The sequence below is a fragment of the Choloepus didactylus genome, chromosome 4 (assembly GCF_015220235.1).
Source record: "Choloepus didactylus isolate mChoDid1 chromosome 4, mChoDid1.pri, whole genome shotgun sequence".
Taxonomy (NCBI): Eukaryota; Metazoa; Chordata; class Mammalia; order Pilosa; family Megalonychidae; genus Choloepus; species Choloepus didactylus.
Window position 1 is genome coordinate 157,332,799 of NC_051310.1, and position 19,341 is coordinate 157,352,139.

The 19,341-nt window shown below is 40.1% G+C and overlaps 2 protein-coding genes across 2 annotated transcripts in view; one reads left to right on the forward strand and one right to left on the reverse strand.

Annotated features, from left to right (window-relative positions):
• ACIN1 (apoptotic chromatin condensation inducer 1) overlaps positions 1–15,873 on the reverse strand; it is a 29,737-nt gene extending 13,864 nt beyond the window's left edge. The window contains 9 exon segments of the mRNA XM_037834544.1: positions 2,584–2,699; positions 3,210–3,428; positions 3,895–5,169; positions 5,872–5,960; positions 11,307–11,426; positions 11,879–11,990; positions 14,098–14,163; positions 15,561–15,719; positions 15,721–15,873. Of these exon segments, the coding sequence (XP_037690472.1) occupies positions 2,584–2,699; positions 3,210–3,428; positions 3,895–5,169; positions 5,872–5,960; positions 11,307–11,426; positions 11,879–11,990; positions 14,098–14,163; positions 15,561–15,719; positions 15,721–15,873 (2,309 nt within the window).
• C4H14orf119 (chromosome 4 C14orf119 homolog) lies at positions 15,581–18,913 on the forward strand. Its single transcript, XM_037834545.1, has 2 exons — positions 15,581–16,208; positions 17,736–18,913. Exon 2 carries the CDS (start codon positions 17,737–17,739, stop codon positions 18,166–18,168), a length of 432 nt encoding a protein of 143 aa, XP_037690473.1. The 5' UTR covers positions 15,581–16,208; position 17,736; the 3' UTR covers positions 18,169–18,913.
• The last annotated feature ends 428 nt before the right edge of the window (positions 18,914–19,341 follow it).

A 19,341-nucleotide genomic window follows, 5' to 3' on the forward strand; every position in this document is an offset into this window, starting at 1 on the left:
GAGTGATGATATAGCCGCTGGCACAAAGTTATTTTTTTCCCTTTCCCTTCTTTTTTCCTTATTTTTTTAACATAAAAAAGAACTATTATATTCTGCTGTATGAGGACATTTCTGTTATATGCATAGCTGGCAGAAGACTGGATTTTGGAACAGGGCTAAGTGAAATAGGACTAAGGGTTCATAAACTCCTGCTCCAAACAATGAAAAAGACATCCTTACCTTACAAACCTATATTCCTCAGGGCATAAGTAAAATCAGAACAGATTTAACTAAGCACAGCAAAGAAGTTAGACAATCTCTTCAAAGTAGTGAGAGGTCCCTGAGGTAGTCAATTTTTTAACACTTCCCTAAATCAGTAAGCCCCAAGTTTGTTTTTTAAAATTATGTGACTTCTTGTTGAGACAGACAGGAAAACCAAGGTTAAGCCACAAGTACTGCTAATGCCACTTTAAAAATTGTCCAGGGCTCCAGAGGGCTACCAGCCTGAACATTAGGACTCTAAAGAGGTCAAAGACCAGAGGTGTGTTGTGAACAAGCTGTAGTAGGGCTTCCAGAAATGCAGGCAAACTTCTCAAAGGTTCATTTACCAGACCCAAAGCCAGAACAGCTTATGGGTTTAGGACTTTGGGTATATCTTTTTTTTTTTTTTTTTTTTAAGGCTGCTTTATAGAAAATCTGGCAGGCAGGCAGAAGGAAAGCAGGTAAGAGAGATTTGTGTAAGCTACTCCTGAGCTCAGATTGCTTTCTACAGGCTGCTCCACTGCAGTCTGCCTGAGCAGACAATCTCAATAGTTGCCCAGTCACCTTGCCACTTGCCTACCACCTTGTCAGAATTAATGTGACTGATTTATGACCTCAGTCATTAAATGAAGATCAAAGCCACCTTTACCTGGGAAGAAAAAACACTGCATAGGACTCCAAACTTCATTTTCCCCGGACATATATTTCTGGGGAAGTCCAGAAATAAAGGTGCTTCAAAACAGCATAAAGAGCCTTTCTGTTGTTAGGATTTCATAGACCCACAGAATAGAAAGGAGCTGTTCAGCAAATTACTTGCTTCTTAAGGTGTATAGGAGGCAGTTCCTCAGGCCCCACTAGTAGTAGGTTGTCAGCACCTATTTTGAAACTGGATTATACAAAGGGCATGCTGTACCCCCATGGAATGGGGAGGGGAGGGCAGGGCAGGTATTATCTCTGGTTGATGTATATGGAAGGGAAGATGTCACCACATCTCCTCATCGATGGTGTAGCTGGGAATCCTGAACACCTTCCAGAATCCGCTGAGTTCTCTCTTTATGCTCCTGGAAGAAAAACCCCTTTCCAAGAAATAATGTACCCATCCCAAAAGGAAAAAACAAAAACTTTTTAAAGGAAATAGAGGGAACACTTGGCTTTAAAACCAAAAATGTAATGGCCACAAGATGGCAGCAGAGGCAAGGCTAGCAGAATGGACAGTAGCAAGGGTATATATACCCCAGGGCAAAAGCCATAGTAAGGAACATAAAACTATCATTAAAGTCACAGGGAAGTGAGATTATAAATCCTGTCACCTGCCCCCCCCCCCCCAACACACAAACCAGGGTCAAAAAAAATAGCCTGAAGCTCCCAGAAGAGTGTAAATTATTAGACTATTATATACAGGAAAAAATATACTTGGTAGTATTAGTGCTAAAATGATATGAAAACAAGTAGGGAACTTTACGCTGATAGTCTGCACAAGACGTTCTCCAAAGCAGTTCAGGATTCCTAAAGTCTAAAAGTTAAGCAATCTTATTTCTACAATGTTTCACTTTTCATATCCCATGGGAAGCCTCACTAGGAGACTTTGAAGCTTTGAATTTTGGTTCAGTGGCTTCTTAATATTGCTTAGAGTAATTGCTTAATATTGCTCAGAATAATGAATGACATACCTGTTTAATGACAAATTTAACATGATTAGGAATATTTCTCTGGGACTTAACATAAAGATAAAAAAATTCACCTTAATTGTATAGAAGGTTTTAGGGGCCCAGGAATAAACTTCTGACTTGATATGGACCTCTGTATGCTCTAAGAGCTAACTCAGATAGATTGGTGCTTAATAAAATGACAGACAGTAATGTGGGAAAATGCAGAAAGATAAAAAAACAAAACAAAAAAAAAAAAACCACCAAAAAATCCCTGCTGTGCTTTTCTTTATAGACCCTCAATATTCTTTATTAAACTGCTATCCCAGGCTAAGATATAGCTGGTAATATAGTGAAGTTAAAATTGAGCTAAGATGCTTTAAGTCAATTCCCTTAAACTGCCTGAGTTTGGAAGCAGAAACCTCTGCTTCTTGCTCCCTAAAGGAATTGTGCTGGTTAGATGATCCCAGATGTGGGTTTCCTTACGCCCTCACCACTTTTCAGGCTACCTTAAGTTTCTGGCAGCAGCTCCCAACATAGTAACAGAAGTCTAGCCTTTGTCCAGATACAGCTTTGCCTTCATGTTTTAAAAGGAAACTAGAACTGCTTACTCAAAGAACCCTAGGGAGCAAAGAATTATAAGACTTATAAGACACTCCTAGTTCCTTGCTATACCCCAGTGAGATACATCACTTACACAGTGTGCTGAATCCTTCCTGATTCTGGTAGCTGAGAGGGCTGTATCTCTGAGGTTTGGGGCTGTGTGGCAGCTGGTGGCTCTGCCTCTTCAGCTTCACACTTCTTTGGGCTCCCCTGTTAGGAGACAGCAAAAACAAACGGCAAAGTACTTAAACCTCTCAGTTCCTTTTCTTTAATACAGAGCTGGAAAAAAGACAGAGCAGGACATACATATTACCAGCTCCACACATAGCCTTATATATCTTCTATTATCCCATTTTAGAAAATGGAATTGAAAAAAATACGGATTGAAGACTAGTTCATCAAGAATTTCTGCGCCAATAATCATTTTATTAGAATTTGTTTTGGGAGAACTGAGAAAAAGTTTCCTTTTGGGCAGAAAAAGGAATTCTGAGGAAGAAGCTGACACTTCAAACCCTTGAGATAAGGACCCTGTTGCTCAGCATCACAAAGCGCTTTCATAAACTAGGAAACTGGAAATAAGTAGTATCTAACAGGTATCCCCAACCTTCTAAGTTTCTATTGAACCTTGCTCAAACTGACTTAATCAGCTTTGGATCTAAGACAAAGGAAAATCATGTCTCATCTCCTGTATCCCTCTAGGGATGGGGTATAATAGCCTACCCGCTCAGGCTGAAACCTCTGGGACACACGCTTTTCAGCTGGCTCAGGCTGGCTCATATGCCTCACTTGGATAGAGGATGAGGAGGTGGTAGACCTCTCCTTTGGTTCAAGGACCTGCAGTTGTGGCACTGGTGGAGTTGCAACCTCTTGACCAGAAGAGGGATCTTTGGTTTCAGTGTAGCTGGTGCTGCTGTCCCTGGAAACTCCAGGGCTCAAAGACTGAAGAAGCGAAACACACAATAAGGTAAATTATTTCATGTGATATAAATTTAGTATATCACTGAGATTTCCAACTTCTGCTAGCCAATTTAATACTCTGGATCTTTTCGTCTCTATGTTTATTCCTGATTGAGTTAGTGATCTCCCTGACTTCCTAGATTATTCAACAGGTATTTACTGAGTCCCAACTAGGTGGTGGGCACTGGGATACACATGTAAAAAGAAATGTCAATACCCTCATAAAGTTTGAAGTTTAGTGGGTGGGCAGATGGATTCAACTTTCTTTGGAGTCAAAAGGACTCAGAAAGAAAAAGAACCCCATCTAGTTTTCAGTGAATTGAAAATCAGAATCCAAAAGGAAGAGAAAGTAATCAGGAACTGGGGACTACAGGCAGCTTTTCCTTGGGCTGAAAAACACTGGAGTACAGAGAAAACATCAATGTGCCTAGGATTCTCCCATACTCACTTTTCTGCTGTTGCTTGATGCTGAACGTGAACGAGAACGAGAATGGGAACGTGACCTGGACTCTGATGTTGACCTGGAGACCATCTTGGGTCTATCACCACAAGGGCTGGAGTGGGAACGTGCTTGGGATACATCTCTCTGCTTGGATCTTGAAGGTGAATGAGACTGAGAGCCTGAGCTGTCAGGAGAGCGAGATCTTGATCTAGAACTGGAGGATGAAGATGAAGAGGACCGGCTAGAGGATGAGGAGTCAGCTGATTGTTTCAAACTGTGGCTTGGGAGAAGGCTATGAGAAGCCCTTCTTCCTTCCTTCTGTTCCAAAGATGGTTGTTTCAGAGATTCTTCAGTGATTCTTTTGGCTGGTGCTAATTCTTCGATTTTTAGCAGGAGTGGCTGAGCAGATTTTTCTGACTCAGTTTCAAGACCCTTCTGGGTTGAGGAATCAGCTGGTGTGCTTTTCTGAACTAGGGGAAGGACACTCTCCTCTGGCACTTTCTGTGCTTGAGATTCTGCTTTGGTGTCTGCAGGACTTGACAAAGTAGACAGGCCTCCCACCAACTGGACAGTATGCTGAGATATTAATAGCTCTCTGGCCGCAGCATCTGTATTAGGAGGAGATAACTGAATGAGGACAGGGGGGGCTGGGCCTTCCATGGGCTCTATTTCTTCTTCACTTGGGAGCTGTGTATTAGGTGGTGGCGAAGATGCTTCCTTGGTAAGTAAAGGTGGGGGAGTCTCCTCCTCACTGGTAGTTTGCTCTGGTTGTAGCACAAGAGGGACTTTCTGCAGATCTTCAGTCAATCGAGGAGGGGAAGGAGACTTCGATTTCTCCTCTAAGCCTTTTGAAGATTTTATTTCTCTTTCTTCCTCCTCAAGGGGAGAAGCTGTTTTTAACTCTTTCTCCTGCTGATGTCTGGCCAGATGACTTCTTCCAGCCTCTTCCTGGGACCTTGTCATTCTCCCTCCCCTCTCTAACCCCTCCTGTTCTTGGGATCTTATGGTTTTGGGTCTTTCATCCATCACCTCCTCTGGTTTTGCTTTGGGCATCTCCACCTCTTCTTCCTTCTCAAACTGTTTCAGGATTGGTGCCTCTCTAGATTTTTGTCCTTCATCTTCCTCTTCCTCCTCTTCCTCTTCTTCTTCTTCCTCCTCCTCCTCTTCTTCTTCCTCTGTTTTCAAATTTCGATCTGCTCTGATCCTCAGGTTTCGGGAAGGTGTTTCTTGATCTTCCTCCTCAGCAGCCTGGCTGCATTCAGAGAGTTTAGCTGCTCTTGCCTGAAAAGAAAAGATACACAAATATACTTACAGAGGAGAAAAAATATCTCACAAGACACATCTAGGAAGAAGAAACTCAATGATACACACTTTCAGCAACAGAGGAACAGATGTGACAACAGACAATCATGGCTAATATGTGCCCTTAGGGGAATCAAAATAGAATTACCAAAAGGAACACAACAATGAAGGTGCAACTAGTTCATTTTTTAGCTTCAAGCTTTTAAAATACATACAAACAGAACATCTAGAAAACAGGGGGGGGGGGGAACTGACCTCCTTTCACTTAATATAATTATTTTTTACCATTTTGGTATATTTCTTTTCATTCCTTTTTTCTGTCATTTCTTTTGCATAGTCCTAATTACACTACACATACATTTCTGTATTCTGCTCACTTAACATCCTATTATATAGCTTCAAGGGTTTAACAGAACAATTAATTGTGTCATATCTTTTCTAATAATGTGCTTTAGAATATAGACCATTATGCTCACTTTCACAATTAAGTTTCTTTTATTTATCCACTTAGAACCTGAAGGCTGGAGAAGATCTAAATTTGAAAAAAGAAGAAAAAGATGACAAAGGGGAGAAAAATGACTGTAAAAAATACAGAGACAACAACTCTGAAATAATTTGAGAAGAAGAAAAGAAGGCGATACCCAAAGAGGTGATGGATGCTTTAGGAGGTATGTGAATTACCTGTCTGACCCTAGATGATCGTCTTTCTCCTTTCCTTGGCCTCTCATCATCAGATTCACCTTTCTCTTCAGAAACAGAGGAGCCTCTTCCTATTAAATAAAAGAAAATCAGACCATAATCATAACATGAACACTCAGGCATAGCTGCTTCCTAAAATCATATGAGCTGGTCAATACATACTATATCAATTTCTTTAATTTCTGTGCTGAAGAAAAGACTATATAGAGGCCTAAGGTTAAAATCTTACAGGTCAATTCCTGCTGCACACATCTAGAATATTTTTAATACCTCAAAGTTAATTCACATAGCATAAATAACTTAAATAAATTACTTTTAGGGGGTTTAATTTGTCTAGCAGAGATGTATAAATACAAAAGGCACTTATTTCTATGAGGTGTTTTGGTACTCTGAATCAAAGCTCATGAGACTTCACTAGGTTCTGTGTTCATTTTTTTTTTTTTTCCTGACTACCTATTGCTACTACTTGCTAGTTTTAAAGAAGTTATTATGGTAAATATACCAGTCAATTTGTAAAATTAAAATCTCATAAAATAAATAATTAGATCAATGGTTTTCAGGGCCCTAAAGTTCCTAGAAATTACATCCAGCTTCTCAATTGTGTTTTATATATATTAAGAGTTCAAGGTGAGAGTTCTACTAGTAAAAGAAAACTTGAAAATCACCAACCTAGGCCATCTTGAACAACTCCATGTCAAACTAGGAAAAAGTTTTCACTCACATTCCGTGAAAAGAAGATGACTGTGGATAAACCACTTAACTAATTTAGATTTCAGTGTCCTGAGAAAAAGGAGAGGTTGGACTAGAAGATCAGTAAGTGTCCTACTAGTACTAAAATATCAGAGTAGCAATGCAAGTAATGGTGAGACAAATTTAGAAAATAGCCTAAAGAAAATCACAGTCCAGGTATTTACTTAGCTAGATTGGGCACAATTTTAATACAGGACAGAAAGTTTAAATAATCCACAAAACCATGTTTTATACTAATAGCATTTAAACTACTGCAAATAAAGCAGATGATATGAGCTCTAACTTAAGATCTTCTCCTTTCTTATTTTTATATCCTGACGATCTAAACTGAATTAGATTTTATTTTTGCAATAAAAACAACAAAAGAAATGAAATAAAATGAACTAGAAGACTATACATAGTTTCTAAAACTTTATGATCACTGGAGTTAACAGAATCTTTGAATATATATCATTTCACACCCGGGTTACTAAAGATTTGTAACCTCATTAGAGGTGTGTGTATAGCATCTATGTTAGAAAGTATGGTGACAGGTCAGATTCTGCAGAAAAAATATGAAGAATAATCTGTAAGAGATCAATAGTGTGGTAGATATGATAATCAACAATAATTGCATTAACTCAGTGACCTGGAATAGTTTAAATTATACAATTAGTAAAACCAAAAGCAAACATATTTTCCATGAATTTTAGGCAAAGCTCCTTATAAAAATCTAAGGAAAAGAAGCCGATTTATCCCAGTTTTTTTTAAAAGGGAGAAAAAGGTATGTACAAGGTTGGGCAGATTTTTGTATTAAAAAAGGTCAAGTGAGAGTTTTAGAGTTGTGATTTTAAAATTAGGAATGTATGAACAAATTGACTTTCTCCACCTATTAGAAACTGTGTGCTATTTTATAGGAAATCAGTTATTTTGACATTGTAGAATTATAGTAAAAGGATTCTATACTACTCCTCTGGAAGCACTTGAGAAATATGTAACCAAATAGATGCAGGAAAATGATTAGAAAGCTTTGGTCATCACTGTTTTAGAAAAAAAAATAAAAAATAAAAAAGTGAGAACTGGAGGGGACTCAGACATGAAACAAGAATTTAGTAAAGCAATAATATAAGAGAGAGATGAGGAATCTCTTTCTCGCTCCTTTGAAGGAGTTGATGGGATGCACACAAGCTCCTGGGAAAGCTGACATCTTCTATTATGAGCACATGACCACAAGAGTGTCCTAAGCCAGACAGTATGTGTTAATATGTTAATAACATGTGAAGAAACTGAGCTCCACAGAGCAAAGGGTAGAGTGAATACTGACAATGGACTAATAAATTTCAAGAGGTGAAAAACAAATGTAGGTGAATTTAAGATTTCCAAGATTCCAAAGCCAAAAGCCTTTAGGAGAAAGGAAAAAGTAACTACTAAGACAGTACAGGAGGTATTAAGGTGAATAATGTTTAAGGGTCACACAGAAAAGCAGTTTCTTCATCCTAGAAATCAGGGACCTAGGCAGAATTTCCAGGACCAAGGTAAAGCAGCTAGAGATCACAGCAAAGTCTATGATCAGAAAGAATCCATGGGTAGGAATAAGAAGTAAGAATTAAGAGAACTGATATCTGGCAATATACCAAACCTCAATCTGACTCAGGATAGCTGCATAATTAATTTATCTAACATCTCTATAGAATCTCAGCATACAGATTTGATGAGAAAAAGGAATGACATCTACATGATCTGTAAATCAAGGGTTGGCTTAAATCACCTGGGGCTATATCTGCATTAAAGAACCTATTTTTGAATATTTATCCATCTTTTAATGCTTTTGCATTTCCCCTAATTTTCCTAAATTGAGCTCTTTTTGAAAAACTTAGAAGTCAGTAAGGATTTGTGTATATCCAGTCATGATACCAAAGGGAATCCAAACATCTTCTGACTATGGACTGGATACTGGCTCCCAATACCCTAGTAAAATTCGAAGAAGGTAGTGGAGAGACAAAGTCAAGAGGGAGAGTAGAGGAGAATTGTACACATCAATTCTTCCTTCCTGTTTGGGGTTTTGGCTCAAGTACATAAATGGAAGGCTGCTGGAATATAAGATCCAGATGCAATATGATACTGAAAAACTATTTTTTCAGTTAGTCATTCATAAATTGAATTGATCAACATAACCAACAGGGGATTTTAAAAAACTGTAGTCTCAGGATGCACGTTCTCACAAACTGTTGGAGTAGGAATACTAACAAAAAAATCATGCCTCTGATGGATCAGCAAAACACGTTACTAGGAACCTTACTCTAATTAAGATCTTGTTATTAAAGAGAGAACCCATAAAGACTCATCAAGGGCATCCGAAGCCAATATATAAGCTGCCACCACAATAATTTATTCACCTTTGGTAGGCAGTTTACATCTGAGCAAATCTAATTTCTGGATAAACACCAGATACTAAAACTGGTCTAACTGGGTGCTGCTAAAACTCTAAACTACTGCTCCATTTAGGAACATGACCAAATGTACCACATTTATAATGAGATTCATATTCCAGCCAAGGTAAGAGATAGAAAAGTTTATGGCCCATAGTACACTAAAAAAACACTTGGCAATTATTAGATGTACTCTATAATTTACATTAATCTCTTCTAATATATATTTTCACCTATTTCCTTTTACCTCTGCTTTTTTTTTTCTCCATCAATTATAGCCTTAAGCAGAGCCCCACTAATGACATAAAGCACCGACGAGTCTTGCTATCACCACCCTTAATCTTACTTTGCTTTTGAAACCTTATTTCTATTTCCGGATCCATTCCTCATTTTCATTTCAAATTACATTTAATACTGAGGTAAGCCTCTCTCTCTCTCTTTTTTTCCTTGAAAGAAAGGTCCTTATAACAGCACAGTCCTTAAGAATTTTCAATGGTTCCCCCATTACCTATAGAATAAAAAAGCTCATACTCATTGACTTTCAAAGCCTTCATCCCCATCTACCTTTGTTTCTGACTCTTCTAAAATATGAAAAAATACTTTACTCTGGCTAGGTTAGTCCATACATCTTTAAAGATACCACATATATCCCCATTTCTATGTCTCTCTTCCTTCCAAAAAGCCTTTCTTTTCTCTGCCAATGCAAATCCTACCCAAGGTTCAGCTCATCTCATGCCTCCTTCATGAGGCTCTCTCTAATCACTCTGGTCCTCAGAGATCTTTCACTCCTTTGAATTCCCATGGTACATGCACCTACCATTTATATGTCACTTAATCATATATGGCCTTTATTGTTAGTTTTATGTGCAACTGTATTCTCTCTCCCTCACAGACTTTACAATGCTATAGTGCTAACTTCCCATATACTCTAACACAGAAAGAGGAATACAGCAGAAATTCAATAAATAATTAGACTGTTATTATTTTGAGAAAAAATACCGATAATTTATAGAAGAGCTTTCCCCTCCTCTTGGCTTTACAATTAGGGAAAAAGGAACACGAAGAGCTAAGTGGACCAACTGAGGGTTTACTATTATATTTGAGGAGGAAAAAAGGTCTCTAAAAGAACTTAATAATTCCAAGTGTTATTAATAATTCAAAGGTATTAATTTATTAAAAGATTTCTAAAAATTTCCCTGGGGAATCTAAGACTGAGATTAAAAAAATATTTACTTAGCAGCCTACAATCTTAAAATTAAGACTCAAAGGCCATCTACTTTCCCTAATCTTTCAAAAAATTTCTCTTCTACCATTAACTATCTCTTCAAAATCTATTTCCATGAAGGAATTCTATATTAATCAGAAGAGCTAGCAACTTCCATACATTCTAAAAGTATTAAGGATGGTGTGACACTACCACTACCACCATCACTGTCACACATGATGATTCAAAATATTTGTCAATTTCACACATTGGTTTAATATATTTACCTACTGTCTACATGACTTATGTTTTCCCAAAAATACAGTCTTAAAAGGTAGAAGATAAAGGCTCCATTTATGGACCTTAGCTTCAGATGCTATGCAAAACAGGGTGCTTAATAGCATTTTTTTTATCAAACGGAAAAATTAATCTTGCTTGAACCAACCCACACACTAAAGCTCCCTGTAATATGCTCCTATAATACTCTACATTGCCTCTCATAGCACCTAGCACAACTGTAATTATGTAATTATTTTTTTAATGTTCCTTTCCTCAATAGACTTTTAAGCTTTAATAGGGCAAAGACTTGTTTGTTTTTTTCTCTACCATATTATTGATGCCTTGCATACGCCTGGTTTATACAGGCACTCAATAAAATCTGTTGAATGTATTAATCAACTGAGTCAGATGGCCCTCAGATGATTGGATGTGCAACACATAATACGTACAATAGGGGAAGAGGTGAAAGAGAATTGTTGTGACTATTGCCAAATTCAAAGGTAGAGGAGGCTGAAGAGGTGCCGATGAGAGGAAAAATCATACTCAATGGCTTTCATAAAATGCTTTGAAAAGTTAACACAATTGTTAACACAATGTAGGGGTGGAAGCCAACTTCCAAAAGGACATAATTTCCATGAAAAACAGATGTCAAATGTCAATGTCACCGCATTTCTCTGTGACTTTCATGAAGGCTTAGCATGAAAGGAGGCGTAACTACCTCCCCCCACCAACTACGCAGGATTGACAAACAGCGCAGTGGGGAGGGAGATACCTACTGGGCGAATGTCTGCTGAGCTCCAGCTCTGGTCTCTCCAGGCTGCTCTGAAAGTCAGGAGGCAACAGGGAAGCCACTCCCTCAGGATGGATCATCTCGTCCTCTGACTCAGCTGAAGCTTCTGCAAAGTACAGATTGGGTCGGGGCAGGGAGGGAGTGAAGGGCTCAGCATGTGGGAATATGTAGCAGAGTGAAGGAGGTCAGGCAAAGTCATGGATACAGAGATAAATACCGAAAAGAGCACTGTACACAAGGAAAAAAGTCCCTAAGATTAAGCTCTACCTCATCTAGATGGTAGCTTAATTTACTTATATTTCTTCCTGTAGGGAGGAATTCTCCTCTAACAAGACAGTCTAAGTATCTTTTTCCCTGACAGAAGGTAAATGATAACTCATTTGGCTCCATAAACTACTAAGCAAATAAGTAGTAGTGTCATCCTAACTTATTCCTGAGATTGCCTAGTTAGACAGATCTATTTACCTGGAGTCAGGAATATAGTTAGACAAATCTATTTACCTAGAGACAGGAATAAGAATGAAGAACTCCTTGTAAGAAGTGCGAGTCTGGGCTTACCTTCAAGTTCTGCAGCTTCTCGAGCCTCCCTTTCCAGACGCTGCCTAAGTAGCTCCTGCTGCTTTTCCAGATACTGCTTTATGAAACTGTTCTGGCTCATTTCTTCACCAATCTGCATGAAAGAAATGGAAAAAGAGAGTCTAGGAAAGCAAAGCAGGAAAATGCAAAGGAGAAAACTTCATGGAGCTAAGGTCTACCCATTATATTTGGACTCAAGAAAGACAACCAAAATATTGGGAGACCCTTTCCTAAGCTACTCCTATACTAATGGACCAAAGTAAGTAGTTGCATGATTCACAAAAGGTGACAAAAAGAGGAACTGCACATAATTTTCTATTTTAAATATTCGGTTCCCAACCAAAGAGTGACATTGGTGCACAAATAATTAAAAAAAAAAAAAAATCAAAATTCCTACAATTATGCCTTTTAGTGAAAGATAATCTGAATTTTCCTTTTAGAAGCATCCAAACCAAAAGGAAACAAATAGTACCTAGTTCCCCCACCAAAGATCAATCTCTATCTATCCAGGGAACATTTTGTTAATAATGGACAACAGTTAACATCTCAGAAATTCAAGTAAAGTATTTAAAAGTATGAAATGTAGAGACTAAAAAGGGATATCCACTCAGCATTTATACAGATTTATAATTCCATTGTCTTTGGGTGAGAGGAAATCGTTAGCAACAATATTTAAAATCCAGGTGTTTATCCCTTTTCCCACTTTCTGCAACACAGATTCCCACATCATTCTTGTGCCTTTCAGTTTTCTCTTCCCAAGTCCTCTTTGCTTAGCAAGTCCTATTAGAACTCCAGAAAAAGGAAAAAACCTGAATACTTTCTATGCTATTGGTCCTGTCTTCTAAGAATAGCAAATTTTTATTTTCTAAGTACTATCCTGGTACAGAATGGGCATTCACAAAGTGCAGCTGCACGTACTAGAGAACATGTGTTTGTTTCAACATGTTGTCCTAAGTTAATAAAAGCAAAGATTCAAAGACTAAATTGCAATGAACAAAAGAAATAAAATAGTAAGCCGAACAACTTATGCAATTTCTTATGCTTATTAAAAAGTGCTTAGCTAAACCTCTATAAGATGACTAGATTATACTTACAGCTTAATGAGGTGATGATAAGGGAGTAGGGAGAGCCTCTCTCGTTTTTCCATAGTATCCTGGGAATTCATCTAGTCCTGGAGCTGCACACCATTGCACTAACAAAGACCTGAATTTTTCCTTTAAGCGTGTGACACACTATGAATAAGGGGACTTTAAAAGATGAAAGGAACCTTAAGAGTTCATCCAGTCTAAGAAATTCAGATTTTTTTTTAAACTTTGGAATGATTTCTCCAAAAGAAATATTATACAGAAACCCAATGTATAAAGCAGATAAAAACAGATTTAATCTAGTTTAAGAGGGGAGTATGAACCCTGTTCCCTTGGGAAGAAGGAATCTTCCCCAGGAAGTCCCCAAAACAGCTCCACAAAGCACTAGCAGAGTAGTCATAAAACTATGGATCTGGTCCAACCCCATATTACAGATACGGAAACTGAGGAAACCAAGGCCTCCAAAGGTTAAGTTTCTTGCTCTAAGTAACAGAGCTAAGGGGAAGGGGGAGTTATTGCTTAATGTGTACAGAGGTTCTGTCTGAGTTGATGTAATGGATATTGGTAATGGTAGCACAACATCATGAACTGTACACATGAAAGTGGTTAAAGTGGGAAACTTGGAGTTGTATATATGTTACTACAATCTAAGTTAAAAAAGAAAAAGGGTAACCGCATAAAGTTAGTAGTTAACATTATCAGTGGTGGGTGATATACAAAGGGCTGAATTCTTGGAAAATCCATGTCAAAAAAGATTTCTTCTTAGCAAGTATTTTCCTACACTGCCCTATTATCTATTTCATATCTACATTCAAAGACATCAACTACTTTCCGCAAATGAATGGCAAATAAATGAATTCAGATCTGAGCCAGGCCTTTCTGCACATACCATTTCAAATTTCAGATATCAACTAATAGCTCCTTTGATTCTGTTCTTTTTTGTGTGTGTAAAATAGGCTTGACTGAAATTCAACTGTCCCGCTATGAGAGTATTTCAGACCAAGGGAACTAAGGAAAATATTGGTGAGGAATTAAACATCAAATATAAAACATCTAATCATTCTGTATCTCTGTATATCCAAATAGTCCACCCCATCTAATGAACTTCTTTCTTACCTGTGAATTTGGCTGGAATGCAGCATGGGGTGTTGAGTGTTTCTGTAAATTTTCTAGCATTAGAGCCTGGTACAAAGAAGGGCAAAAGTCAGAAACCAGACAAAAACACACCTCTCCCCCAACCTCTTCATCAGATACAGTGACTAACCACACACAAACTGTACTCATTTTCCAGAGACTTCAAAGCCCTTTCCTGAAACTGTTCTCATTCGTATTCAGAAGACGTTCCCTCCAATAGATCTCGTCCTGGGTAACTGTTTCACGGAGTAATTCAATCAGGCCAAAGCCAGGAGCACCATGTTGGTTTTGTGTGTTTAAAGCTGGTTAAAGTATTTGAAGAGATTTTATGCGCACGATCAGATTTAGAAAGGAGAGTAGTCAAAAGTGCAGAAGATACAGGGATTCTAGTACTCATTCTGTCACTGTCACTGAGTTTATGACATACCCAGGTCACTGATTCTCTGTGTACCTGCATTTTACATCTTACATTTGGGAACAGTAACCATGGCTACCTTTAAGGGTAGCAGAGTGGCATATAGATTTATCAAATTTATAAAAATTTCAAAGAGAAGGCTACAGAACAAACGAACATAGCCCTGTAAACTGTGGTCTGATCAAATTCACACAAACACACACAAACCGTCAGCCTCTGTAAAAGCAACGGTCTCCCAGCTCGATCCTTGAGCCAACCCAGCCCTAATGTGAATTACCTGCCACGTATACCAATTAATCCCAATTAAAACCAGTACGTACTCATCTCCCCTACGTTTACACCAAACCCATACCCAGCAATCCACCTATCTTCCTCACGACAACAGATTCAAGCAGATTCAAAACGCCCAACATATACCAACCTGCTTCACTTCTGACACCAATATTCACCAAACTCTTATCCACTCAAATTGCTGCTGGATACCCGATAAATTACATACCCTTCTCTAACCAAGTGCTTTCACATCAAGGTTTCTCTTCATCTCACCTCCTAACCTAAACCAGCAGACATTTTACTCTACCCCAATCCTATTCTTCCGAACACGATACCAATCCCCAAAGACCCCTCCGCCCAATTCAACCCCTAACTCCCACCCAGCTCAACTCGCCCCCCCTCAGGCCAACAACGCCGGTGGTTGTAGTGGGATTTAACTCTTTCCGCAGCGCATGCGCCGAAACCACGGACACAAACAAGGAGGGGGTGGGGGAAGAAGGAAGGAGCTTAAGACACTCCGGGAGAGTAGCGCGCACCCTCCCATTTTGGGATCGCGCCGCTGCCGTTAAGGCGGGAACCGGCGCGATCTCTACTCCAGCGTGAGCCTCACCAACCACCGTGCGCGCGGATCCCGAGGTTCGCGCTGGCGGCCTGAGCGAGCTCGCGCGGAGCCCGGGCACTGCGCCTGCGCCGCGGCAAAGACTCGTCTCTACCGGGTCCGCTCCCCTCCGACACTCCGGCAACGCCGTCTCCTCACCCCTTTGAGCCGCTTAACCAGGGCACTCTTCTGCCCGCTCTTGGCTAGGCCTCGCTGCTCCAGTGCGGCCTTCAGGTCGGTCACCCGCAGCGCCTGAAGAGGCTTCCCGTCCAGAGTCACCTCCTCCAGCTCCGCCATCTTGCGTGAGGTACTCGGGTCCCGTCCCGGCGGCTTCGGGCATCCTCGGTAATTTCCGCCAACGCCCTTCGACCATACCGAGCTGACTCCGCCCACTGCCGTGGTCAACCCCTCGATTACCACTCAGAACTCCCCGAGTTCCTCCGGAACTGCTCGGGTATTTCCGTTTCCACATCGACACCAATCGGTTCTTTCCATCCTCCCAGCCTCTCCCCCTCCCTCACACTGCTTTCTGAGCTCGGTTATCTTCGTTTGACCGAGACTTTGAATCGAATCTATTCGGCAGCCCTCGACTCTGCATAACCAAAATCGGAGATATTCGGCTATCTCCGGCACTGGAGCGGAGACTCTGAAGCCCTTGGGTGTTTGGGGCTGGTTTGGGACCGGAAGTGCGTGGGCTGCTCGGCTGGCCCTACTTAGGGTTTTCAGGAAACATGGACGCGGCGGTGGTAGTTGGAGTCTAAGGACTCTTGCGACGGTCTCCGGGTGTCCTCTGAGAGGAGAAAGGAGGTAAGCAGAGTAGAATCCCCGCCCTGGGTCGGGTCTGACTCGGAGTTTGCAGGTTACCCTAATAGCGCAAGCCTCCCACTCCCTTATGGAAACAGCTGCCGCGCATCCTCTGAACCCCTGCCATCTAAGGCTCTGTTGCTCTTTTGGGGACTCGGAATGCCGGGCCTCCTGGCTCACAAGTGGGCAAGTAGTCTTTGGACTCAAGTGTTTGAGCCTCAGTCGAAGTCGAGATTCTCCCTCCCTACATTGGCTAACCGAAAGCGAATATAAACCTCGTCATGTCTTCTAGGGGGCAAACCCTAAAGCAAATTAGGAGGCGTTATACACAAGTCTGTTGAGTGGGCAGGGACAAAAGCGACGAGATAACTAATTTTGGAATTCGGACTATGAAATAATTTATTATCACAGCGTAAGTTTTGCCGTGGAAGTCATGTGGCAAGACTCTGGAAACGTTCTTCCTTTCCCCGAATAAGAGAATAAAGTTCCTTTAATAGGAACTGCTCCTTATAGGGCCACTGTGAAAAAGGCAACCGCCCTGGACTGTTTTGGTACTGATGTAATTTTTCAGAGTTTCCTTTCTTTGTACACATCATCCAACTTGCAGCAGAAGGAAAACGGTAACATAGGTCATAGATTATTGATTGATTCAAACTGTGGGGCCTGAAAACTATTCAAGTCCAAGTTGGCTAACTTTCCAGTTGCATTAATGATGCAAAATCACTGGCAGGGATAAATAGGTATTATACCAAACATCAGGGAAAATTGTTCAGAGACATTGTCATATAGATACACAACATTATAACACTTGTTTGATTGCTAAGCCACCAAACCAACCAGACTGATTTTTCAGAGTCCTGAGTAAAATAAAACATCTGACTTCTGATTTTCTTACTAGGTTACCTTATTTTGGGTGAGGCCCTCACTCTGCTCTTTAATTACGGGAAGTATAAGGAGGTGATGGATGTTGTGAAGTTCTTGCCTCATTTTGGAGGCTATATGCACATGGCAAAGAAGGCTCTTTGATCACACGTGATTTTTTTTTTTCCACTGTCCATAGCTCTAGAATGATTATCATCTAGGCCCTGACCAGCTGTATAAACTAGATTTTAAAATGTGTTCCTTTTTGCGTTTTAGGGAAGAAGTAATGGATCAACATTAATAATTGTTTTTTTTCCTTCTTTACCCAACCTGGAACATAGAAGTAGGAGGGGAGAATGAGCAAAAACTATGTTGTTTATCTTTAGAGTCTTTGAAAGAAAGATGGAGGGAGACAGTGATTTGGGAGAGTAATGGGTTTGAAAAAAGAGGAAGGCTGGCAAATAGTTTATTCTTGGGTGACTTCCTAAGGTAGTTGGATAACAATCTTAAAAAAGGACCCATTTTCCTGTAAATTGGATTGGTGCAAAGTAATTTTCTCAGTTGATGCTACTGACTGGGTGTGATAGCTGGATTCAGTTCCCTGTTACTGGGAAGTTGTATTTTGGTTATTTTATCCAGATGATGTGTAACAATGCTTTTATGTTTCAGGATGTCACTGGAGTCATCGTCTTCCTCTTTGCTGCTACTCTCCATCCCTTCTCCCTTACCCTCAGTACCAGACAGAATTACTAACACTTCCCCTCCCCCAATGTCTTACATCACTTCCCAGGAGATGAAGTGTATTCTGCACTGGTTTGCTAGTTGGTCAGGTCCCCAGCGTGAACGTTTCCTACAGGACCTGGTAGCTAAGGCAGTGCCAGGAAAATTACAGCCACTGCTGGATGGTCTGGAGCAACTTAGTGTGTCTGGGGCAAACCGACCGCCTTGTATCTTTGAGTGCCAGCTGCGTCTTTGGGATCAGTGGTTTCGAGGTTGGGCTGAGCAGGAGCGCAACGAATTTGTCAAGCAGCTGGAGGTCAGTGAACCAGAATTTGTGGCAAAGTTTTACCAAGCAGTGGCTGCTACAGCTGGGAAGGACTGATAGGCATTAAAATCAAAGAGAAGAATAACCACAGCTGATGGAGTTGAGGCCATGACCTTACAATGAGAACTCAATTCAGATGTGCCACTTGAAGATCTGGACATGGTAACCTGATCATCTGACTGAACTCACCGACTAGCACAAGCAAGATTATTTTAAAGTTAATAGCATATCAGCTGAACTCCTATTGTACATGTTTTCCACCTAAGAAAATCGAGATCATCAGTGTGCCTCTTAGCTTGCTGCTTTCCAAGAGATGTCAAACACTCAAGAATCTGATGGCTTCTTTTGCAGCGCTAGCCAAAAGGAACCAAAGCATTGTGCAAGTTTTGCCCTGCTGCTGGCCTATGAGGGATATAAAGTAGAACCCTCCTATCCCAGAAACAAGAAAGAATAAGGATAATAGAATGTCATGTTTGTATAGTTTAGCTTGATTCAGATGGCTGGTTTCACCACCCTTACCAGATTCTGGCATAACTGTGATATTTCAATGACTAGCTTTCCCAGTGATGATTTAATAAAATTATGGAAAGTCAGGAGAGAGATAATTAGTTACTCCCTCCTCCACTGATGTTTGTTTGAATCCAAAGAGCAGTGACATTTTTTCTAAAGCATATGTGATATCCTTACTGTTCCTATACTCTTAACTTTGCTCTACAGTAATATGAAAACACTCTTTTATGGATTGGGGGTTTATTTTATTTTTATTTTATTTTTTTGTATCAAAATAAATGGATTTTCAGAACTGTCTCTACCTTTTTTCTTGTAGGGCTAGTAGAAAGTTAATATTTGGGGAAAGAGGCATTTGGGGGAAAGGAGAGCTTAAAAGTGTAGGCATTATAGACCCAGCATCGTGGGATGGAGAACATCTTCTTGACCAAAAGGGGGATGTGAAAGGAACTGAAATAAGCTTCAGTGGCAGAGAGATTCCAAAAGGAGCCGAGAGGTCACTCGGGTGGGCACTCTTATGCAAAATTTAGACAGCCCTTTTTAGGTTCTAAAGAATTGGGGTAGCTGGTGGTAGATACCTGAAACCAGACTACAACCCAGAACCCATGAATCTCGAAGACAGTTGTATAAAAATGTAGCTTATGAGGGGTGACAATGGGATTGGGAAAGCCATAAGGACCACACTTCCCTTTGTCTAGTTTATGGATGGATGAGCAGAAAAAT